The following is a 21,077-nucleotide window of genomic DNA, read 5'->3' as shown; positions in this document are numbered from 1 at the left end:
TTATTTATTTATTTATTTATTTATTTATTTATTTTGTGTGTGTGTGCTAATACTTTCCCTTTAATTCCAGACAGTGACAAAACTTCTTATTCACTTATGAAGTGCCATTTTTCAAGTCCTGTGATTACTGTGTTGAGAATGCCCACTAAATTGTCAATCGAAATTTTTTTTGTTCTCAAGAAACCCTCAGTCAGCTTTCATTACTAGTAGTAATATTTTATTTTCTGGATTAGTAGTAATATTTTCTGGGATACTTCAGATTTTGTCGCCCACTGTTGACTGATGATTGGGACATCGTCACTGCAATGAAAAACTTTTGTTACATCACCATTATTTAATTCCCCTTTTTCACAAATTCCATTACTTGGAAAATCTCTTCTTTTGTTTGCAATATACAAACATCTTAAATTCATTATTATCGCCATCATTCCCCTAAGCATGAGATATGGTAGCCAGCCATAAAATTATGCCAAGCATGTTTTAAAATATCTGCAGTCACATCCTCTTAAAAACTTGCAATGCTCCACACAGCAGATTTTATGCTAAATTATTCCCCAAAATTTTTGAATGGTATTGCCACTATTCAGAAAATTTGCCACAAATTTTAAAAAGGCTATTTTATAATTGCATTTCAGCATGCACAGTAGTACAGTATCCGTAGGCTGAGTGATGTACAGTCTGGAGAAACAAATATGATGGAGACATCATCTCTCATTAAAACTTTAAGTGCAGTATGAGCTGAACAGTTGTCAACCAGGACAATTTTTACATCATCAGTAAATAATTTCAAATCTTACTGTACCTCGGATATGAAATGATTTTCAGACCAATCATATATTAATGTTTGTGTCATCCATGTTCTTTTATTTGAATGATGGATGATATGGAAAATTTTTACTTCTTTAAATGCTTGAGGTTGTGTGTATATATATATATATATATATATATATATTTGGCTTATAAAAAGTTTACACTTGTGCACTCCTGCAGTATTAGCACATCAGGGAAATTTTAGTTTCGTTTTGGAATCTTTGATACCAGTTGAAGCCTTTTCTGCAGAGGTTGCCCAAGGTATTCCAGGGTATATATTGCCAAAGACCAGTTTCAATGGCACTGTAAATTTGGAGATAACTTTTTATTATTAATGAGCTCAGCAAATACACTTGCAAATAGTTCAGCTGCTTTAGTTGCAGCTGAAGGTTTTTTACTTAAAATTTGTAACTGCCTTTTACCACAGCAACTTTTTAATTTGATTAACTAACCTGTCAAATATATGCACTTGGTTTTTAAGTCCACTTTCTCATGAAATATTTTGGCTTAAGCCATTAACATTAGACATGTCCTTGCTGCGATGCTGTTTCTATCATTCAGTCATTACTTTTAGCATAATAAATGACTTAAAATCATTTATAATAAATGACTATTATTCACTATGAGTAAGATCTGATATCCACAAAAAATTCAAAAAGGTTCTTTTTTCTCTTATTTTATGTCATATACTGTTGACTTTCAAATGCCATACTCCTCGCATAATTTTGAGATAGATATACCTTTATCCATTTTGTGCAGCAATTCCACTTTTTGCTTAATAGACATTGAAACATGCTTTCATTTTGTAGATAATGCTCTAACTCTAGAACAAGCAACTCTTTCAACATAATTAAAAATTCAAACTTTAATTTTCATAAGACTGCTGTAATAGTAATCGCCTGTAAAAAATTACAAGCTGGATGAAATCAGAAGGTTAAGGAACAGCGCAATTTTCTTTATTAACTAAACTTACATTTCCTGGAATCAGTAGTGGTTTATTTTAGCCTAGTTCAATACTCAACTAGCATCTCCTATACACTATTAGCGATTCATGAAACTGGCTATTAAAGACATGTTGTTCTACTGAAGTTTGTCTTGCTTCTATCATGCACTGATGAATTTAAGCCTGAATTGTATGAGCTCAATTATTTATTATACTTATGTCTTTACCTGCACATGCTTAAGCCTTATACACGTCCCAAATCCAGGGCTGTCATTGGATTGCTGCTCAGTGCAATCACTGCAGGCCCTATATTCTATTGCCAAATGCTTCACTAAATTCTAAAAATTTCATAGCCCCCAAGTTTTATACCCTCGTATACCTGCTCGCAGCTGTGTAGGCTGCAGTTTCACGTGCTCCCACTTGTTTTGTTGTAAGTGTCGTTTAAAAAGCACAAGTCGATTTCAATTGTGTAGTACAAGTTTCAGCAACATAGTGCTGCAAAGCTTTAAATAAATTTAAAAAAGCTTTTTGTAATCAAAATTTACAAAAAAAAAAAAAAAAAAAGCTTAGTATTTATTTGTTTACTTTATTAAACATATCTTTCAATGTAAGTTGTTTAAGTTGCTTCGTTTTACGTGATAATACTTTCTCTTTAATTCTATAAACAGACATAACTTCTTGTTCAGTTACAAAGTTCCGCTGTTCAAGTCCTATAATTGCTGTGTCGCGAATACCGACTAATTTGTCAATCGAAATTTTTTCGTTTTCAATAACCTCTGTGTCACTTTCTTCACTATCGGAAGCAAATTATAATGACGAGGAATTTGATTTAAATCAAATCAAAGACAGAGTACATCGAGATGAAATACTACATTTAGTAAGGAATTATAAGCCAAATAAAATAAAAACATCTGCCCTGAAGATAAGGATAGTGCTGACAGATCAACTTCCAAGTCATTGCGTGCCGCGGCGTTTCTCCCCTCCCCCGCCGAAGAGCAGCGAGAAATTGATAAACAGATTTCAGAATGGTTAGAGAAACAAAGGATATGCCTTTATCCATTTTTTGCAGCAATTCCACTTTTTGTTTGATGGACATCGAAACATACTTTTGCTTTGTAGATCCTTTGGGAGCTCCAGCATTGGAAATTCTATTTCAAATAATCAAAATTTCAAGCTTACTTTTATAAAATTGCTCTAACAGTCTGCAAAAAATAATAAGCCGGATCCAATTCGAAGATTAAGAAACAACGCAATCTGCAACATTAAATGAAATAGATAATTAGATAATTTTAGCTTATACCATCCGTTATACATTAAACGCACATGCATAAACGTATTATGCGCATGCACACACAAATATGCACAGCCGTAAAGGTCTTACCCGCATGCATAAATGCCTATGCGCATGCATAAACGTGACGCATGCGCAGAAAGTTCGTAGCTTTGAGGTCCAGATTATAGATCATTCCGGATTATGGGTGTCCGAATTAACGACTTTTGACTGTACTTAGTTTTTATTGTTCTTGTGAAACGTGGCCAATATACCTTTGTTTGTGAAAGTGGTTAAGCGAAGTGCCAAAGATCACAAGTTATTTATAAAACTCTTCCTGTGTAATAGTGTTGTCGTCTATAAAATTAATTGAACTTTTTGATTCATTCCCTGGATACCTATGGATGCTATTTGATGTTATTAGTTCAAGCAATTAAGGAAGTACAGCTCATTAAAATTGTGCCAAACTCAGCTCAATTAATGCAAGTTTTTCCTTAACTTATTTACTAGACTACCAACGCTGAAATCATACTCAAGAGGTAGGCTCTTAAACACTTTATCTTCGTTGAAAATTTCTTCCCCGTTCCTTCTTCTGAGGCGTTTATTTTAATTACTTTACATCATTTAACGTGCAAGTGTGTTTCATTTCCCCCGTCATCTACAGAGAGATTTTTGTCCCTACATACTTGCCCCCGAAACCAGTTGGGAGGCGACCTTGAACTGTATCTGTATGCCCACGACCATGCTCTGTTGTTACAGCTCTAATAAAAACAGCACTCTTTCATTGCACACGGCTTTCTCAGTTTCATCGGCGGAGCATTTTGGCCCAATTTCAACAATTGTGTTTTAAATCTTTAACCAAAGTTCTAAAAGGATAAAAGCACTGAATGAAATGGGCTCAAATACTGAATCTTCCCAGATCATCACATTATCAGTTTGATACCATGCGCTTATCTTTCAATTAATTAATTCTTGAATCACTATTTTTATTCACTTGCAAGCAGAACTCTGCACAGTTTACCAGTTTTCACGGTATATTTATCAACTCCTGCAGTCTTGTACTTTAGGAAAGAATATACTTTTTTTAAAATTCTTTTTTAATATTATTTTATTTTCACTACAATTATTGTTATTATTATTATCTGGTATTTAGAATCGTATGTATATGTGTTAATGTAACTAGTGTGTCTTTTCATACTTATTTATACTCCCCTAACCTATCACATTGTGTTTTGCATAACTCTGAAAAAGTTTTTACATACTGTTGTATCTGTTTTCTAACTATAATACTGATTATTTAACACTCACTTGCAGAAATACCTGTCTGAATAAGGTTTAGAACTCCTCTTAATGACTTAATATAATGTACGTCTGACAACTCACAGTTATTTAATTAATTAACCTTTGGTTAAGGCTTGACATAACATAGTATTGCCAACAGATAATTCTTTATTTTTATTTATTTTGTGTTTCTTTCTTTATATATATATTCTTTTTCATAAGAAACATTGGAACTGCACAACACCTGAATTTAGAATTATCTTTGTCAGACTTTATGTGAGTAATAACATTTACTCTAATAAGCAATTATTCATTATTATTTACTTATTTATTTATTTTTGTTAATTTCATGTACTAGTAATTTTCTGCTTTCCTTATGAATAGTTTCTGATTTATTGTAATTTTTGTTTTTGTGCGCTATGAAATTGTAAACTCTTATAGATGGCTTCTAAAGATAGGTCTTCCTCACCATCATCATTAAACATCTCCCATTCTTTAACTAGCAATCCTGGAAATGCTGACTCCTCCAGATTGAATGATATTCTATGAATTACTGATAAAATTAAAGATCTTCTAAACATCGGCAGAAATAGAAAACTTAATACCGAAGAACATAAAGATATTTCTGGCCATTTAACAGCACTTTGTCAAATAGTGGCAGACCAAGAACTTACTCTAGTGAGGCACGAAGGTACAATTTCAGAACTGAGAGAGCAACTGTCTCTTCAGCGTTCAAATACTAAAGTTATTTCTGAAGTGAAGGAACATTTGCAGCAACAACAACACAAAGTTAAAAAAATTATTCCAAACAAAGTTTCTAGAACAAACCCCAAATTCCTACGCCATTGCTACCGCCAAAAAACATTAGAGAAAATCAAAACATTAGAAACATTAGAGAAATTTAAAAAACATGCTGTCGTGAACTGCCGATGATCAAATATAAAAAAAAGTGCGAGATTCCAAGAAAACATTCGTATGTATCGTATCGATAGTAAACCATAGAGCATGGTGCAGAACGAATGAGTAGTAGCAAGTAGAGCTCCTAAAATCCAATCTGGCACACATCAAGTGATGCCGGGATATGAGGACTCACTTGCGCAACCAGAGTCTTGTATCCCAGTATCCTTCCCACTGCTTTAGCGCAACTGTCGAGAGGGAGAAAAATAGATGATGGTTTTTAGGAGCCTTAGTAGCAAGTACCTGGAGTACGAAAAAAAAAGTGTGATTCGTTTACTTATAGCGTGGTTTGGCAACACCGAGTGAGTGGGGTCGAAGGTCACATTTCATTACCACTTATCACAAGGATAGCACGTTGCACAGTATTTTGTCTTTCATCTCTGATAGCGTTGATGAAATATCACGAGAGTTTTACTGCCGAATTTAAACTCAAGGTAGTTGAGAAAGCTGGAAAAAAGGGAAATAGAGAAGTGGGCCGTTATTTTGAACTGGACGAGAAAGCGGTGAGAAATTGGCTCAAACAAAAGGATGTGTTAAAAAGCATGGGAAGAAAGCGATCCAATCGGCACGGAAAAGTAAAATGGACAGCTTTAGAGGAAAATTTACTGAGATGGGTTCTCGACCAAAGAAATGCCAGACGCTCCATTTCAACAGTTAAAATCAGTCTCCGAGCGAAGTCCATGGCAGAATAGATGCAGAATATGGATTTCAAGGGAGGAATAAATTGGGTTTACCACTTCATGCGTCATAAAAACTTGAGAGTTCGCAGCAGAACGACAATGTGTCAGGCTGTTCCGGATGACGTTGATGAAAAAAAAGCTTCTTTCCTTCAGTTTACAAGGAAAGTTATTGCAGAAGGGAAGTATTCCCTAAAAAATATTATAAATGTGGACAAAGTTCCATTAACATTTGATTGCCCACCGAATCGCACCGTCGATACTTGTGGAGTGAAAACAATATCAATAACAACAACTGGTCAAGAAAAGACCCAATTCACAGTGATGCTCGCCTGCTGTGCTGACGGCACAAAGTTGAAGCCGCTCTTAATCTTTAAGAGAAAAACAATTCCCAAGAAAAATTTTCCTCAAAGCGTAGTAATACGGTGCAACGAGGACATTATGCTCGATTGGTTTCAAGAATTTTGGAAGAAGAGAAAGGGTGCTTTTTTCAATTCCAAACGAGTACTAATTATGGATTCCATGAGGGCACACATAAAAGACAGTGTAAAGGCGGAAGCTAAAAAAAAACACTGCTGAACTTAACGTTATTCCAGGAGGTTTAACAAAAATCCTGCAACCTCTGGATATTAGCGTGAACAAAAGTTCCAAGTCCCACGTACGTGCTTGCTGGGAGATCTGGATGTCAGAAGGTTTACATACTTTCACAAAAGGAGGAAATATGAGATGCGCTTCATACACTGAAGTTGCCGAATGGGTCGATAAATCCTCGAAAATGGTTAAAGTGTCAACCATTTAATCGGGATTTATAAAAGCCAGGATTGTTAATGAAAGGGAGGAAATCATTGACAGTGAAGATAGTGATGCTGAAAATTAACTTTCGGACACTCTTCCCGAAAATATATTAGAACTGTTTAATTCTGATACCGATGAATCGGACTTTGAAGGTTTTCGTGAATGTAGTAGAATGTGTGATTAATTAATATATGATTAATTAGTAAGCACTGCTTTTTATTTGTATTTAGCTTTTTATTTCTGAAGGTATTTTAGTAAATAAGTACTTTTTTCTATTTATACTTAGTTCTTTGTTTCTAAAATATATTAATATTGTCGTATTAAAAAAACGCAATTTTGTACGTATAGTCCGTGGACTATCTGACGATTTTTGAAATTTTTTTTATATAAAATTGTGTCTGCAGACTATACGATGGTGTGGACTATACGTGCAAAATTATGGTACTTATGTCTATTTCTTGCACATGCTTAAGGCTTATCAGAGTTCTGAAGGAATATATTCCCACATATACTTAAGCCTTATTGAGGGCCGGCACTCGATATCTTACCACTTGATGCAGTCTCTGTGGGTCCTAAGTTCTGCGACTCAGTACAGTCATAAAAGCCCTGGCGCTGGTTCTCGGTTTATGGGAATAACAAATCAGTTATTCTTAATTCAAATAGCCCTAAATGTAATCTTTGGGTCTATGAATATCATCAACAAAATCTACTTTTAGCATAGGGAAAGAAATGTTTGGTAAATTTTTCCTCATCAACATCTTTTAGCACATTTAACTCAAATCTGTAATCATCGCCAAGCGTAATGTCAACATAAAAAGTTACCATACTCATTTATTATTCAATTACTAACATAAAAAAATTGTTTATTTATGTTAGTAACATAAAAAAATTGTTTATTTATGTTAGTAACATAAAAACATTGTTTATTTATGTTAATCGACACATGAGTCATTACTCAAGTTGTCATGTTTTGATAAACAGGCGGTGATGAAAGGAAAGTATAATAAATAATGATTCACCGGGTTGGCATCAGATCAATGATGTCTCAGTGCCGAATGTTTCGGTTTGAGATGTGTGCCAAGCAAATATGCATCAATGGAGCCAAATTACTGATTGTACAAATTTATGCTAAAATGAATGTTTCTTCAATAACAAGTTCTTTTATTTAGTATCGAAATGAAATTAAGAATCGGGACTCTCCACATGTTTTATTATGCGTGAAGGGGGGAATCAAATGCACATGTGTAAAGCCTACTAGAAAAACATTGTTGATGGTTTTGAGGTCCAAATTTTAGATCATGCTGGATATTGGACATCTGGATTTTGGACTTTGTACTTTGCATGCTAAGCTTCCGCCTCAGTTTTGAGGAGTAACAGTTCAAGGACCTCCTGCTTCTTTACCAACCTCTCAAGAGGACTTTGAGTTCACTGTATATTTTGAGTGCCCTCTTGCTGCACACATTATACAACTACACACACACACCCATGCCTTATCCTTGATTTGAACACCAACCCATCACTTGTCACTTATCACCCAACCCATTACTTATTCCACATGATCTACATGCTAGATGAAATGCACAAGCCCAAGAATTAAAAAAAAAAATCATAAGCAAGAAGAGGACTTATAAAAAGGACAATCCTACCAAGACCTGCATAGTTCAATATTTGATTGGCAGAGGCCTGCACAGAGTTGTAGTTGGTGTATGTGAGAAAGGTCTTTTGCCTCTGATCAAATGAGAGACACCTGATGTGTCTACTTGCGAGTCTGCTAATGATGGACTAAATGACTCTATCAGCCTTGATGGCAAGGACACCACGTGGAGTCTGCCTATCATACTATGAGTAAATTGGAAAGATTTTCCATAGCTGCTGATTTGAGATTTCTATCTTGGGTTAGATCTCGGAGAAGGTTAAAGAATGATTTGAAATCGACACATCAGAGGCTCCCTCCTTGGCCAAAAGGTCTGCAATTTTATTGGCACAAAGACAAATGTGAGAAGAGATGCATTAAAAGTGGATTTTGTTAAGTTGAAAGTTGTTTAAGAGTATTATAAATATTGAAATAGTTGTTTTGATGTCAGTCTTATTCCAGTCATATAAGTGCTGGATAGCACTATTACTGTCTGAACCCAACAGCACTGCAGTTAGCATCGTGACATGATATATCACTGCCTACAATACTCTTAACAACCAAGCCTCTGCTTTCAACTTTCTTCAAAATGTTTTACATGCAAATGGTTATGGTACTATTATTATGTCACGTAAATTTTTTCTTAATCATGAAAAGTCTTTTTGCTTGCCTTATATGTAAATGGTTTTTCAGTCAGCATTAATTTTTTTGCTCTTGTGAATTAAATCTTTAATTCACTTGATACTTAATTACTCAAGACATAAATATTATTTCAACAGCTCCATGAGATACTTACCTTTTAAAAAAGCTTTTTCTTTCTTCCAAAGACATCCCATCATTTAGAAATTCATTCAAAACTACGGTATTGTCTATCCATTCAATCAAACCAAGCCTAAAAGTAAAATAATTTGATTAAAATTTAACAGACTTTGAGGCAATACTAAAACTGTTTAATGATAAAAAAAGAAGTTAACAGACCAAGAGAAAAGATATACAAGCCAATGTAAAACATAAAATTAGGCAACACAACAACCTTGCGCTTGGCATAGATTTCAATTAAAACTCTATCGATTTTGAGGGCAAGTACAAATTCCTTTTTGTTAGGAACAAAAAAATACTGCAAAGAAGCGAGAAACCATGGAGTTATTTATACAAAAAACAAAAGAGCAAAGAAAACACAAAGGTAGCCCAATGTGTCCATAGAATTAGTAAAGAAACATGAAAAATTAATATAATAGAATCTTAAAAGTGTTAAAAAGGATTATGTCATCAATTAAACAAGATAAATTTTTGTGACTGAAAAGCTTCAAGGAAATCCAGTTCATCTTTATATCTTATTTTATAATATTCGATTCTCAGAGATTCCATTTCTGATTTAAATTCTTCGGGAATTTATTGCATATCAGTGCAGTTTGAGATACATCAGCCAAACTAAAAAAGCATTAAAATTTTTCGTCAGGAAACATGTATCTTATGCCGAAAAAGAAAAACAAAAATATCTTCAATAGCTAATCAAAGTTGGAAATCTAATTACAATTTTGACTTTGAGTCTGCAAAAACTATCTAAAAAGCTTCCTTCAGTAGGTGAATTGGATTTTCTTGAAGCTTTTCACATTCACAAAGATTTCTCTTGTTTAGTTAATGACACTAAATCTAATCCATCCCTTCCTTTTACTTTTAAGATTCTATTATCTTAATTTTTTATCTTTCTTTTCTACATCAATGGCAGATGGCACTACCTTCACATTCACTTTTCTCCTTTGTTTTTGGTATAAATATGGCTGTGGCTCTTCCCTTCTTTGCTCCTAAAAAAGAGGAGCATGTACAAATTCATGCTTGAAATTAAAAGAGTTATAAGCAAAATAACAATATTGTGTTATCTATTTGCATAGATTGTTATTTTGCCTAATTTTAAGTTAATAGATACTATAAATATCACAAATCAATTGCAAAATGAAAAGTTAAAATGATAAATTATTTTGATATATTTCAGTAACACCTTCATATCTTAAAATAGTTTCTTATACTTATGTTTATTGAGAAATTTAATCAAAAATACTGCTTTATACAGTACAAAGTCTTGATTCCAGATGTTTAATGGTTATCTGGAATGATCTAAAATCCACATCTTTCGTCAGGCAGCAACACACTTTTTTTAAGTGTGCTTTACGCATATGCACTTGATACTTTTTCATAATAAAACATGTGCAGAGTCCCAATTCTTAATTTCATTTCAGAACTAAATAAAATTCCTCCATAATGAAGAAACAACCATTCATTAGCATAAATCTGTATGATCAACAATTTAGCCACCTTTTTGCTTAACATAAATCTCAAATCAAAACATCATTGGTTTTACAGCTATGGAATCCTATATATCCTGCAGACAATCGGGGAAATCATTACTTTTTATGTTTTGATTTCATAACTGAATGACTCTCAGTACAGGCAGCTTGAGAAATGACTGATGCACCTGATGTGTAAGCATTTTTTTAAATATTAGTTACTGAATACCAAACAGGACGATAACTTTAATAATTAAATTTATATGATTCAGGCTTAATTTCAGGAGTGTGCAATAGAAGGTAGACAAAATTTAGTGGAACAGCATGCTTTCAGCTGCCAGTCGCATGATACATCGCCAGTAGCGTATAACAAACACAAGCTAAACTTTACGATGGTAGTCACAAATTTGAAAGTTTTCAGATAACAAACACACACACACCAAAAAAAAAAAAAAGTGAAATTTTCCAATTAATGGAATTTCTTAAAAGTGGTAATAAATGAAGAAATGCAGAAAGGTTGACAAAAAAGGAATGGCAGATAGGTTGTTACAAACAAAAAAATTTTAATTGACAATTTAGTGGAAACTCACAACAGTGGAGCTTTGTAACTGAACAAGAAATTATGTCTGTCTATAAAATTAAACAGAAATTATTAGCACAAAAAAAAAAAAAAAAAAAAGAAGCAACTTAAATAACTTACATCAAAAGAAATGTAGTTAAGTTACTAAGTTATTTTTGTAAATTTTGATTCTTTTAAGATAAACTACAATTCCATATTTTTAATTCTACAATACAGGGTTGGCCAAACTTCCTGTCAGTAAGAGCCACACATTTGAATTCAGGAATGTTCGAGAGCCACAACTAGATTTTCTAAAAGCCACAAGTTCATATTTACATCATTATGCAAGTAGTGGAGGAGGTTTAAAATAGAAAGAAATCCCTGATAAATTAGTAAAAAGAGTCTAAATTAATTAATTACTTCTTTTTGGACACTGAATAGTTTTATTTTGCCATATTTCATACATATATTTTATATGCATGAGCCACACAAATTGGCTGCGAGAGCCGCATCAGGCTCACGAGCCGCACTTTGGCCACCACTGTTATAATATCTATATGTCATCTTACTAGACTTAAAGTGATGATCTAATCTCCTGAAAACTCCAAATCCAGAAATGGTGAAGTCCTGATAAGTTCGGATCTCAAACTTTGTATTACTAAAATAATATTTAATGAAATGCTGTTGTTTAAAAGTCAATAATAAGACATAAGCCTCTTTTTACAAAATGTCAAAATTGCAGTTGTAAAATTGCATTCTAAAATGGGTTCAGGACACAACAATAATATAACAATAAACTAAATCCTACACCTTTATCTCTCTCTCTGGTAATGGACAGTAAATGCCATCTTGAAAGAGATTTAGAAAAAGAAAAGGGAATAAATTAACTATTAAAAGATTTATTGTTTTTTGTAAGAAAAATTGTAATGTGTGCACACAATATAGATTATATGTTTATGGAGAAGGTTCTTTGAATTACAGTTCTTCTAAAAGATTGTATCACAGTGTTATTTCTTCTAACAGAAAGCAAATAAAATATGCTGATCGCACTGAATCAGGACACAGAAGTACCTAATTTCATTTTTCCCTCTTAAGAGAAAAGGGAGGCACATGAGGGGAAAACCCTTCAAAATAAATAGACAGCATTGACAGAACAAAAACTGAAATTTATCTAATTGCTAAATGACAATATATATATGTAATATACTAAGTGTGCAATCATGAATCTGGTACTTTTAACTTCTGGCTGTTGACATGGCTGGGTAGATAAGGCAGGAATAAGACGTTGATAAAACTAATTTTTGGAGAATCATCATCTTTATTTTTAAGCACATCAACATTATTTCTTTGGCAGACAAATTACTTTTTGATTATAGCTGAATACAAATAATTTTTATGTACACAGATAAAAAGCTAAAACATCATTTCAGGCAGGGAAGCATAACAACAACAACAAACTCATAACCACTCCTGCTACTGAAAGCAACTGCGGTGTTTTGTAACAAAAACGATTGTTAAAGTGTAACGATTGGAATCCACATTTCTAACCACTCTGTTATCTCACTCCGGATTAGGCAGAAGGAGACAGGTGCTAACTACCAAAGTGGGCAAAAGCCAATAGGCTAAAACTGCACGTCAACTAAGCAAAAGAGCTTTAAAAAAAAAAAAAAAAAAAAAAAAAAAACAGCCAAGCGGCTAATAGAGCAGGGGTGCCTTTCAGATAAAAGGAAAGAAACAAAAAGCCAAAAACTAGTCTAAGAAGGGGAGAGCTATTATAGCTAAAAAGAAGGGGTACAGGCGAAATGAAGCAAAGCCTATCGACTAAAAGTGGCTGAGAGGAAAGGCTAAACTTAGAGAAAGCTTTGTAAACTTAAAATAAAAAAGGGGGGAAGTCATGACGGCTAAAACAGGAAGTGAAGGGACAGCCAGTAAAGTTACAATGCTAGCGTAATTTAGGGGGGGAAAAAAAAAAAAAAAAAAAAAAAAACCTTTTTACATAAATGAATAATTAATTAAAGCAGAGTAAAATTTAAAATAAACATATATACAAACAAAATAATAATCATAACAAATAAAATCATAATCATAACAAATAAATAATAATAATTTTCAAGCAGTGTTATGTAATTTTGGAATGATCTCAAATTTGGGAGAACAGATGAATTTACAGGGGAGAGCACCAAATTTAAAACATTAATTTTGAGGTCATCAATTATTTTTTAAAGCAGCCATCGTATTTTGTTATACCTTACATATATTCATGTATACTTTGCATCATTGACAAATCTAATTCTTAATGTGGCATCACTACTGCTTCGGTACTTACAATGAAACAAAATCATGAAAACGATAAAAAAATTGAAGCTTTGGCATATTAAATGAAACATCTGCATAATTATGTAACTGAAAAACTACAAAAATCAATATATCAGATTTTACTGCAATTTCAAATATTCTAGTACAATTCTTTTTGCACATATCCACATTTGTAACCAAAATTTTAAGTATTTAAAACTAATTCCAATTCAACATAAAATGTACTTACTAGTTAAAAACTAAACATGAATCTAAGATTAAATTTTGCTTTATATTAAATAACAGATCAATAATAAAAGCTAAAAAAGCACAGCAACAAACTTATTAAACACATTTTTAATTACTTTTATTCTGAATATTAACACTGATTTTCCAAGGCGGCAAAGAGCTATTTAATAATCATTTATTATGCTGTTGAGAGTAATGTTATTTATGCAACACACATATTAATTACACTGACTATATTGCTAAAATACATCAAATTCTATAAACTCAAAAAAGAGCCAGGATGATTCAATTAAATAAGAATTTCTCCCATTTGTACAAAAGCCCACTTACTAATATTTAGCATGCATCACTGACTGCTATTTACATTTCAAAAGCTGTTCAAGTATGTTATTGCAAATTTTATAGTTCATCTCTGAATAAAATGAACAAGTCAAAATATTAATAATATTAACTAAAAATTGCTGGTATTTCTCACATTCATAAAAAACATTATACTAAATGTACTGAATAAAATCACCTTAACATTTTCATCAAAATCATAAAGACATTTGAAATCAATACCAATTCCATATTAATACATTCGTTACATTAAAATAAATTCTAAATTATATGTAAGTCTTATTTACCTGGTACTTAAAGGAATAACCTTATACATTCGAAGACCTAAGTGACGGCGTGCACACTTCACATCATTTGCATAAATTTCATTAAGAAGCGAAAACATTTGTTGTATTCGTGCATCTTGCCTTAAATCTTCTCCAGATTTAATCAATATTTTGTACTCTTTCTCATCATTTCCACGTATGGTAATTCGACGAGGAGAAGTAACAGAAGATAATACCAAAACCTTAAATAAAATAGAATTATAAAAATTTAAATAGCATGCCATTAAATTGGAAAGATCAAAAAAGGAATAAAAACCTAAGGTCATATAGTTCACAAAAGTAAAATTAACACAATAAACTATAATTAAGCAATTAAATTATGGCTGTGTGACAGCTTGGTGCTATAGAAGTCCATTATGTCTTGATGGAAAACATTGTCTAACAGATACAGACCACAAAAACACATTGTTTAAATTGCACAGTAATTTATATTATTCACTTGCATAACAGAAACATAAAAATACTGTACAACATTTCCGCTATATGCCATTTTTGCTTTCTGCCTCTCTAATACCAAACTAACCACGTGTTGGCCACAAGCTGTCTTGTATATGTGAATGGATTATTGTGAATGGAGCATCTCATGCTCTGCAATATCATTTATACCCGGTATGATCAACAGTCTTGCCATCAAGATCATGTATTGATCAAAAATCGTCATCAATTAAGAATATCTGCAGTACAATCAACTATATTGGCTATGGGGCTAGATGTCTGTTAAACAGACTGAAGATGCCAATAAAGTTCAGAAATGATAATTACAAGAGAACAAATGCTAAAGAACTATCCAAGAACTGACATAGACATCTTATTATTAAACACAGTAATTAAAATTTTACCTTAGGTTATAATAATTATTACATGTTCACTTTAAAATGCAGTTTTAAATATTTAGATATAATTTTACTTATAAATGTAAAAGTGAAAGATCCATTTGCATTGAAAATTTTAAAAACGATTTGTATTTACTCTAAGCACTTAAGTTATTTTTAATTTAAGCAGTTGCAGATTTATAATTTGTGCCTAATTTTTAGTTGTTTACTTATGTTTTAAGTATTTTATTAGTTATATTATTATACTTATTATGTTTTAAGTATATTATATTTATGTATATAATCTGTTTAATGTAATTAGGCTGATTACATTTTGGGTCACATTACAAGAATGCTTACATTAAGCCAATTAAATTTCAGATACATAACAGATTAATATTGGATGCTAAGTTAATATTTCCTTGCATTCCAGAAATAAATGCACAAAAGAGATCAGATGACAGACCAATTCTCAGAATTAAAAGAAGTAAAGATTATATTGGATAAGTTATTGCTTATTATTTTAAGAATAAAGAGAAAGCATTCTCAAATTTAAAAGAGGATACACACATATATTGCAAATTAGTTTACAGCAATAATTAATCTTTTATTTGTATACAAATGAATTTTCATAATTTCAAATTTAAATTAGCTTTATATGAATGAGAGAATATTTGTTAAATTCAAATTTCATTCCTCGTAGCAATGGTGCAAGAGGATTATTTAATTTTATTTAACTTTACTATTAGTATATATATATATATACAATTTATTTACTAAAGAAATACTGATTATATTATCTCCTAAGATTAATTTTAGTAGAATTATCTTAAAAGAGTGAATCCATAGTTAGTAAGTTCAATTTCGAAAATTGTTTTAAAGTAACTTGAATGTAAATTGTTAAAAATGTTTAACGGGGACTTGAATTAAATCATGAATAACAAAATTGCAATTTTAAAAAGAAATAAATTAAAAGCAAATAATTAAATTAAATGCAAGTAATCATTGCCATTGATCGGAAATTAGTTGACTTTTCAAGGGGAACAAACCAACTCCCATTCAACGAACAATAATTAAGAAATAAATACGAAAGCGTTCCGTCCTTTGCTCGAGTAATAAGGCAATGCCAAACCGACAATTCAAGCTAGGCCAAACATTTCCGTGAATAGAAGGGATTAAGAACAACCAATGCAGAGAAACAAAGAACTCATTCTGATTAAGCATTTTAGCTAATTCAATTTTGAGTGAAAAGCAATTTCTGCAGTAAAATTGATATTGCTCGAGTAATTGTCACCCGTCACCCTCATGTTTATGCCTTTTAATTCAAAACTATTTGTGAAAATTAAACATTGGAAATTAGCATTAAGAAATAGAATAAGAAGTAATTGAAATAAACATAAGAAAATTACAAAATATAATGCAATTTTTGAAAAAACAAATAAAAAAATAAAAATTTAAATTAAAAAAATATATAATAAGAAAAGGGAATGTACGCAAAGATATAAAAGGCCAGAAAAAGCATTAATTAACTTTCTTTCTAGTGGGAAGTGGGCAAAGTGTTTTGTTCACGTCTGACTCAAAAGTGTTGTGTTTCCGAAATTCTTTGTCGGCAATGGGGACTTTGAATTATATCAGTCGGTAAGACTTGCGTGAAGTAATTTATGGTAGTGGGAAGGACTAGGAATTCTTGAGAGACATATGTTGTGGAGCTCTTATTTGAGTGAAACCATCTGTTAATTTTTTTTTTTTTTTTTTTTTTTTTTTTTTTTTTTATCTTCATGTACATTCCCTTTTCTTATTATATATCTTTTAAATTTTTATTTTTTATTTTTTGATTTGTTTTTGCAAAGATTGCATTATATTTCTTATATTTTGTAATTTTCTTATGTTTATTTCAATAACTTTGAATTCTATTTCATAATACCAATTTCCAATGTTTAATTTTTACAAATAGTTTTGAATTAAAATGCATAACAACGAGGGTGACGGGGGACAATTACTCGAGCAATATCAATTTTACTGCAGAAATTGCTTTTCACTCAAAATTGAATTAGCTAAAATGCTTAATCGGAATGAGTTCTTTGTTTCTCTGCGTTGGTTCTTAATCCCTTCTAATCATGGAAATGCCTAACCTAGCTTGAATTGCCGGTTTGGCATCGCCTTATTACTCGAGTAAAGGACGAAACACCTTCGTATTTATTTCTTAATTATTGTTTGTTGAACGGGTGTTGGTTTGTTCCCCTTGAAAAGTCAACTAATTTCTGATCAATGACAATGATTACTTGCATTTAATTTAATTACTTGCTTTTAATTTATTTCTTTTTATAATTGCAATTTTGTTATTCATGATTTAATTCAAGTCCCCATTAAACATTTGTAACAATTTACATTTAAGTTACTTTAAAACAATTTTCGAAATTGAACTTACTAACTATGGATTCACTCTTTTAAGATAATTCTACTAAAATTAATCTTAGGAGATAATATAATCAATATTTCTTTAGTAAATAAATAAATTATTATTAACTTACTTTGCAGCAATTGCGCAAGTAGTAAAATAACTCGATTTCGCACTAAGTGAATTTAAGATCATATATATATATATATAATGTAAATTTCTTATTTCATTTTTGGTTCTAGCATGTTTTGCTCATTTGCTGCTTATGCAATTTGCCAGTGAGCTTCCGGTATTTTGTTCTTACATGTTTACTCTGCACTGAATAAGGGGTTAATTTTAAATATATTATTTTAAAATTTATCTTGCACTATATACATGCATCTATACTGAAACATTTCAAAACTAACCCCAGTAAAATAATTCATATATATTGCTTGAGATATGACCTATAGTGATACAAAGAAACATCAGTATTTAGTATTTATTGAACATCATTATTCAGTGTTTAGTATGTACTCAACCATCATTTTATTCCAAACTGAAGCCAAATTTGTCAGAAGAGATGATATGCTGCATGCCAATGGTTGTGTTAATCCCCCTATTGTAACCACAGTTATTGATAGTTTTGCAACAGGAGTGACCTGCACAAAAGAATAATGCACAATAGCATAACTGTGGCAGTGCTAAAGCTACTAATTTTGAAATGAGAAAAACTGGAAGTTTCTCACATGAAAACCGTGAGTTTCCAGGAAGTTTCTCTGCAGCATGGAATGCCATTTCAGAAGGAACTCCAAACTGACTTTATTCATTTCCTAATGCACAATTTTGGTTAATGACTTATATATAATGCAGGGCCCACCAGCGGCCGAGCGGTAAAGTCACTGAACACTGGTAGTTCGGTCCGAGGTTCGAATCCCACAAATGGGCTGGCAGCATGGGTGTTTTCCCCATGTGTAACGTGTATACGAGCCAGTTTCCTTTAGAAAGTCCTCCATGAAGGCATCCCTTCCCTTAGGCAGATAGCCCTCGTGTGCTTTGCCATAATTAAACACATTATTATTATATATAATGCAATTCTGATGTAAAATACAGAAGTACCTCAGTATATATCATTAATTCATTCCAGATCCTTGGACATGTTACAAATGAACTTTTCCAGAAAGAAATTAGGCAGAAATAATACATTTTGCTATTATAATAAAATTACTTAATACTAAAATATAAATGCAGTGGGTGAAATACATAATGTACATAAATGAAGCACTGCTCATGACACTGTACAAAGACATTTTTCTGCTGTCCAATTCAGAAGCAATTTTTCAACATGCTCTAACATCTCTGATCTTTGTTTGATAATTGATATCACTCCACTTGTAACATTAGCCAATTCAAAACCATCATTTCTCCCAATTCTAGACATCATCATACTATATATACAATATGCCACTGGAGTAAAACATATGGTTTTGCAGAAGATTTTAATTATTTGAAGTTGAATTTATACTATTTTCATTTTCATTAAAAATGAATAAAAATAACCAGAAAATATATAAATGGAGCCATTTAATTGAGTTACAGTGTGATATAAAGCTCATTCAAATATATGAATATATAGATTTTAATAACTTTTATTTGAACTCGTCAAACCCGATTGACCAAACAGCATCTACAATTCATAATGAATATAATTTCTAGCAATTTTTCTCCTCAAGAATACATATTTTATCAAGAACAATATGCAATCAAGTGTGAAACTGTAGTAAGAAATAAAAAACCAATAACTATTTACGTATAAACATGTGTATTTTTATTTATGCTTTGAAGAAAAATTTAATAAATAAGGGAAAGAGACTAGGATGTCATTATTCATTCTTAAATTTTGTCCTACATGGAAATTTTCTCTGCAAGCTTGAGAAATTTTCCTATTTTTTTCTATTTAGCAAGCTATTTAATGATTAATTATACATGTTAGAACTATTTAAAAGAGTATCAGTCTAAGAATAAAACATTTAGCTGTCAGTACGTTTGAATTACAAAGAGTAACAAAAAAAAAAAAAAAAAAAAAAAAAAAGTCTTTAAAGTACCAAACTTAATCAATTGAAAATTCAGAGTTATAGCATGTGTTGTTTAATGAACAGTACCAACAGATGTACTGAAGCTCATGGGAAGTTATAGCTTTATTTCAAAAAAGGTCAACAAGTATAAAGCATGCAGTCATGACTCATCGAACTTGAGTCTTATTCCAAACAAATATCATAAACCAAACAAAAATTTTCACATTCACATAGGACATATTTCAAAGCAGACATATACAAGTTACCATAGTATATTCACATTTAATTTGGCATTCTAATTTTTTTGTTCTTTGGCTAATTTCATTTTGTAATTTTCTTACACTTTTATACTGAGAAAATTCTGAGAAGGGAAGAGATTATTTTATTTATCACTTTATTATCAGAGGTACTTTTCAACATGATGAAAAAATAATATTTAATGCATATACTATTTTGTAGATAAACGTAGTACTGTATTTTTTATCATTGCAAAACATGATTGAAGGTCAATCAATGAAACCACAGATGATCCATGGTCAAACAGTGCAATTTTCTTATATTGTGTTCTTTGTTCTTTTGTTGGTGATAAGGCATAGTGACTTCTCATGAATTGCTTGCCACTAACAAGACACTACTTTTAATGTTCTGTGACAGGCCTGTTTTATACAGCTAACATGTCAGATCAGAGGAAGTTGCTCAGCTCATGGATATGCTGTCACTCTGAAATTCTAATCACTCATATATCATAGTCTTATTTGCATTTCTTGCAAGTTTCAGTTTATTTCCTTGATTCCTTACTCCCCCCCCCCCACAAAAATAGATGTGCATATTGTAATCTGCTCATTTTTCTTATAATTTCCTGAGCTAAAATATTATACGCTGCTTCTCTTTCATATTTCAGTTATACTGCTGTTAATTAATAAAAAACAGGCATGCCATTTTAGCTATGTATGTTTACTTTAAGAATGCTAGAAATAAACAAATGTATCAACAGTTATGACTGTAGCTGCATATTTATGCACCAGTTTCATCAATATGTTCTGTTCTACCATTAGGAAAGTCTAGCTCTAATGTTTTCTCTTCTTGGTACCTTACATGATGCATATTATTATTACAGCAACCCTGTAGCACTCGCTCAGTTTTAATTTTTTGTTGTTGTTGGCTAAGCTATTGCTTGGAAAGATAGCTCGCAGGTAATTAGAAGTGTAAAATAAAATAGTAATATTACAGTCCACTTTCAATTAATTTTGAGTTATTTACAAAGCAACTCGCGAACGCATTGCATGAACATTTTTGGTTTGTTGAGCTATATGGTGGTGTATGGAGAAAGAATTGCAACAGTTAACTCTATATAGAATGTTTGGAATGCTTCCATTTTGTTCTAATCCAAAAAC

At 31.6% G+C, this 21,077-nt stretch overlaps 1 protein-coding gene across 3 annotated transcripts in view; it reads right to left on the bottom strand.

Annotated features, from left to right (window-relative positions):
- Nucleotides 1-21,077, bottom strand: part of LOC118204935 (DNA-dependent protein kinase catalytic subunit-like) — a 601,004-nt gene that overhangs the window by 41,313 nt on the left and 538,614 nt on the right. For all 3 annotated transcript variants that reach the window (XM_085815459.1, XM_085815458.1, XM_085815461.1), the window contains 2 exons: nucleotides 14,381-14,601; nucleotides 9,163-9,258 (listed from right to left, as the gene is read on the bottom strand). In XM_085815459.1, the coding sequence (XP_085671585.1) occupies nucleotides 9,163-9,258; nucleotides 14,381-14,601 (317 nt within the window). The remainder of the gene's footprint in view (nucleotides 1-9,162; nucleotides 9,259-14,380; nucleotides 14,602-21,077) is intronic.

This window comes from Stegodyphus dumicola, chromosome 4, assembly GCF_044657685.1.
Source record: "Stegodyphus dumicola isolate Sdum_Otavi_A_Nest chromosome 4, ASM4465768v1".
In the NCBI taxonomy this organism is placed as follows: domain Eukaryota; kingdom Metazoa; phylum Arthropoda; class Arachnida; order Araneae; family Eresidae; genus Stegodyphus; species Stegodyphus dumicola.
The sequence above is the reverse complement of the archived record's forward strand: the minus strand, read 5'-3'. Positions and strand labels throughout refer to the sequence as shown.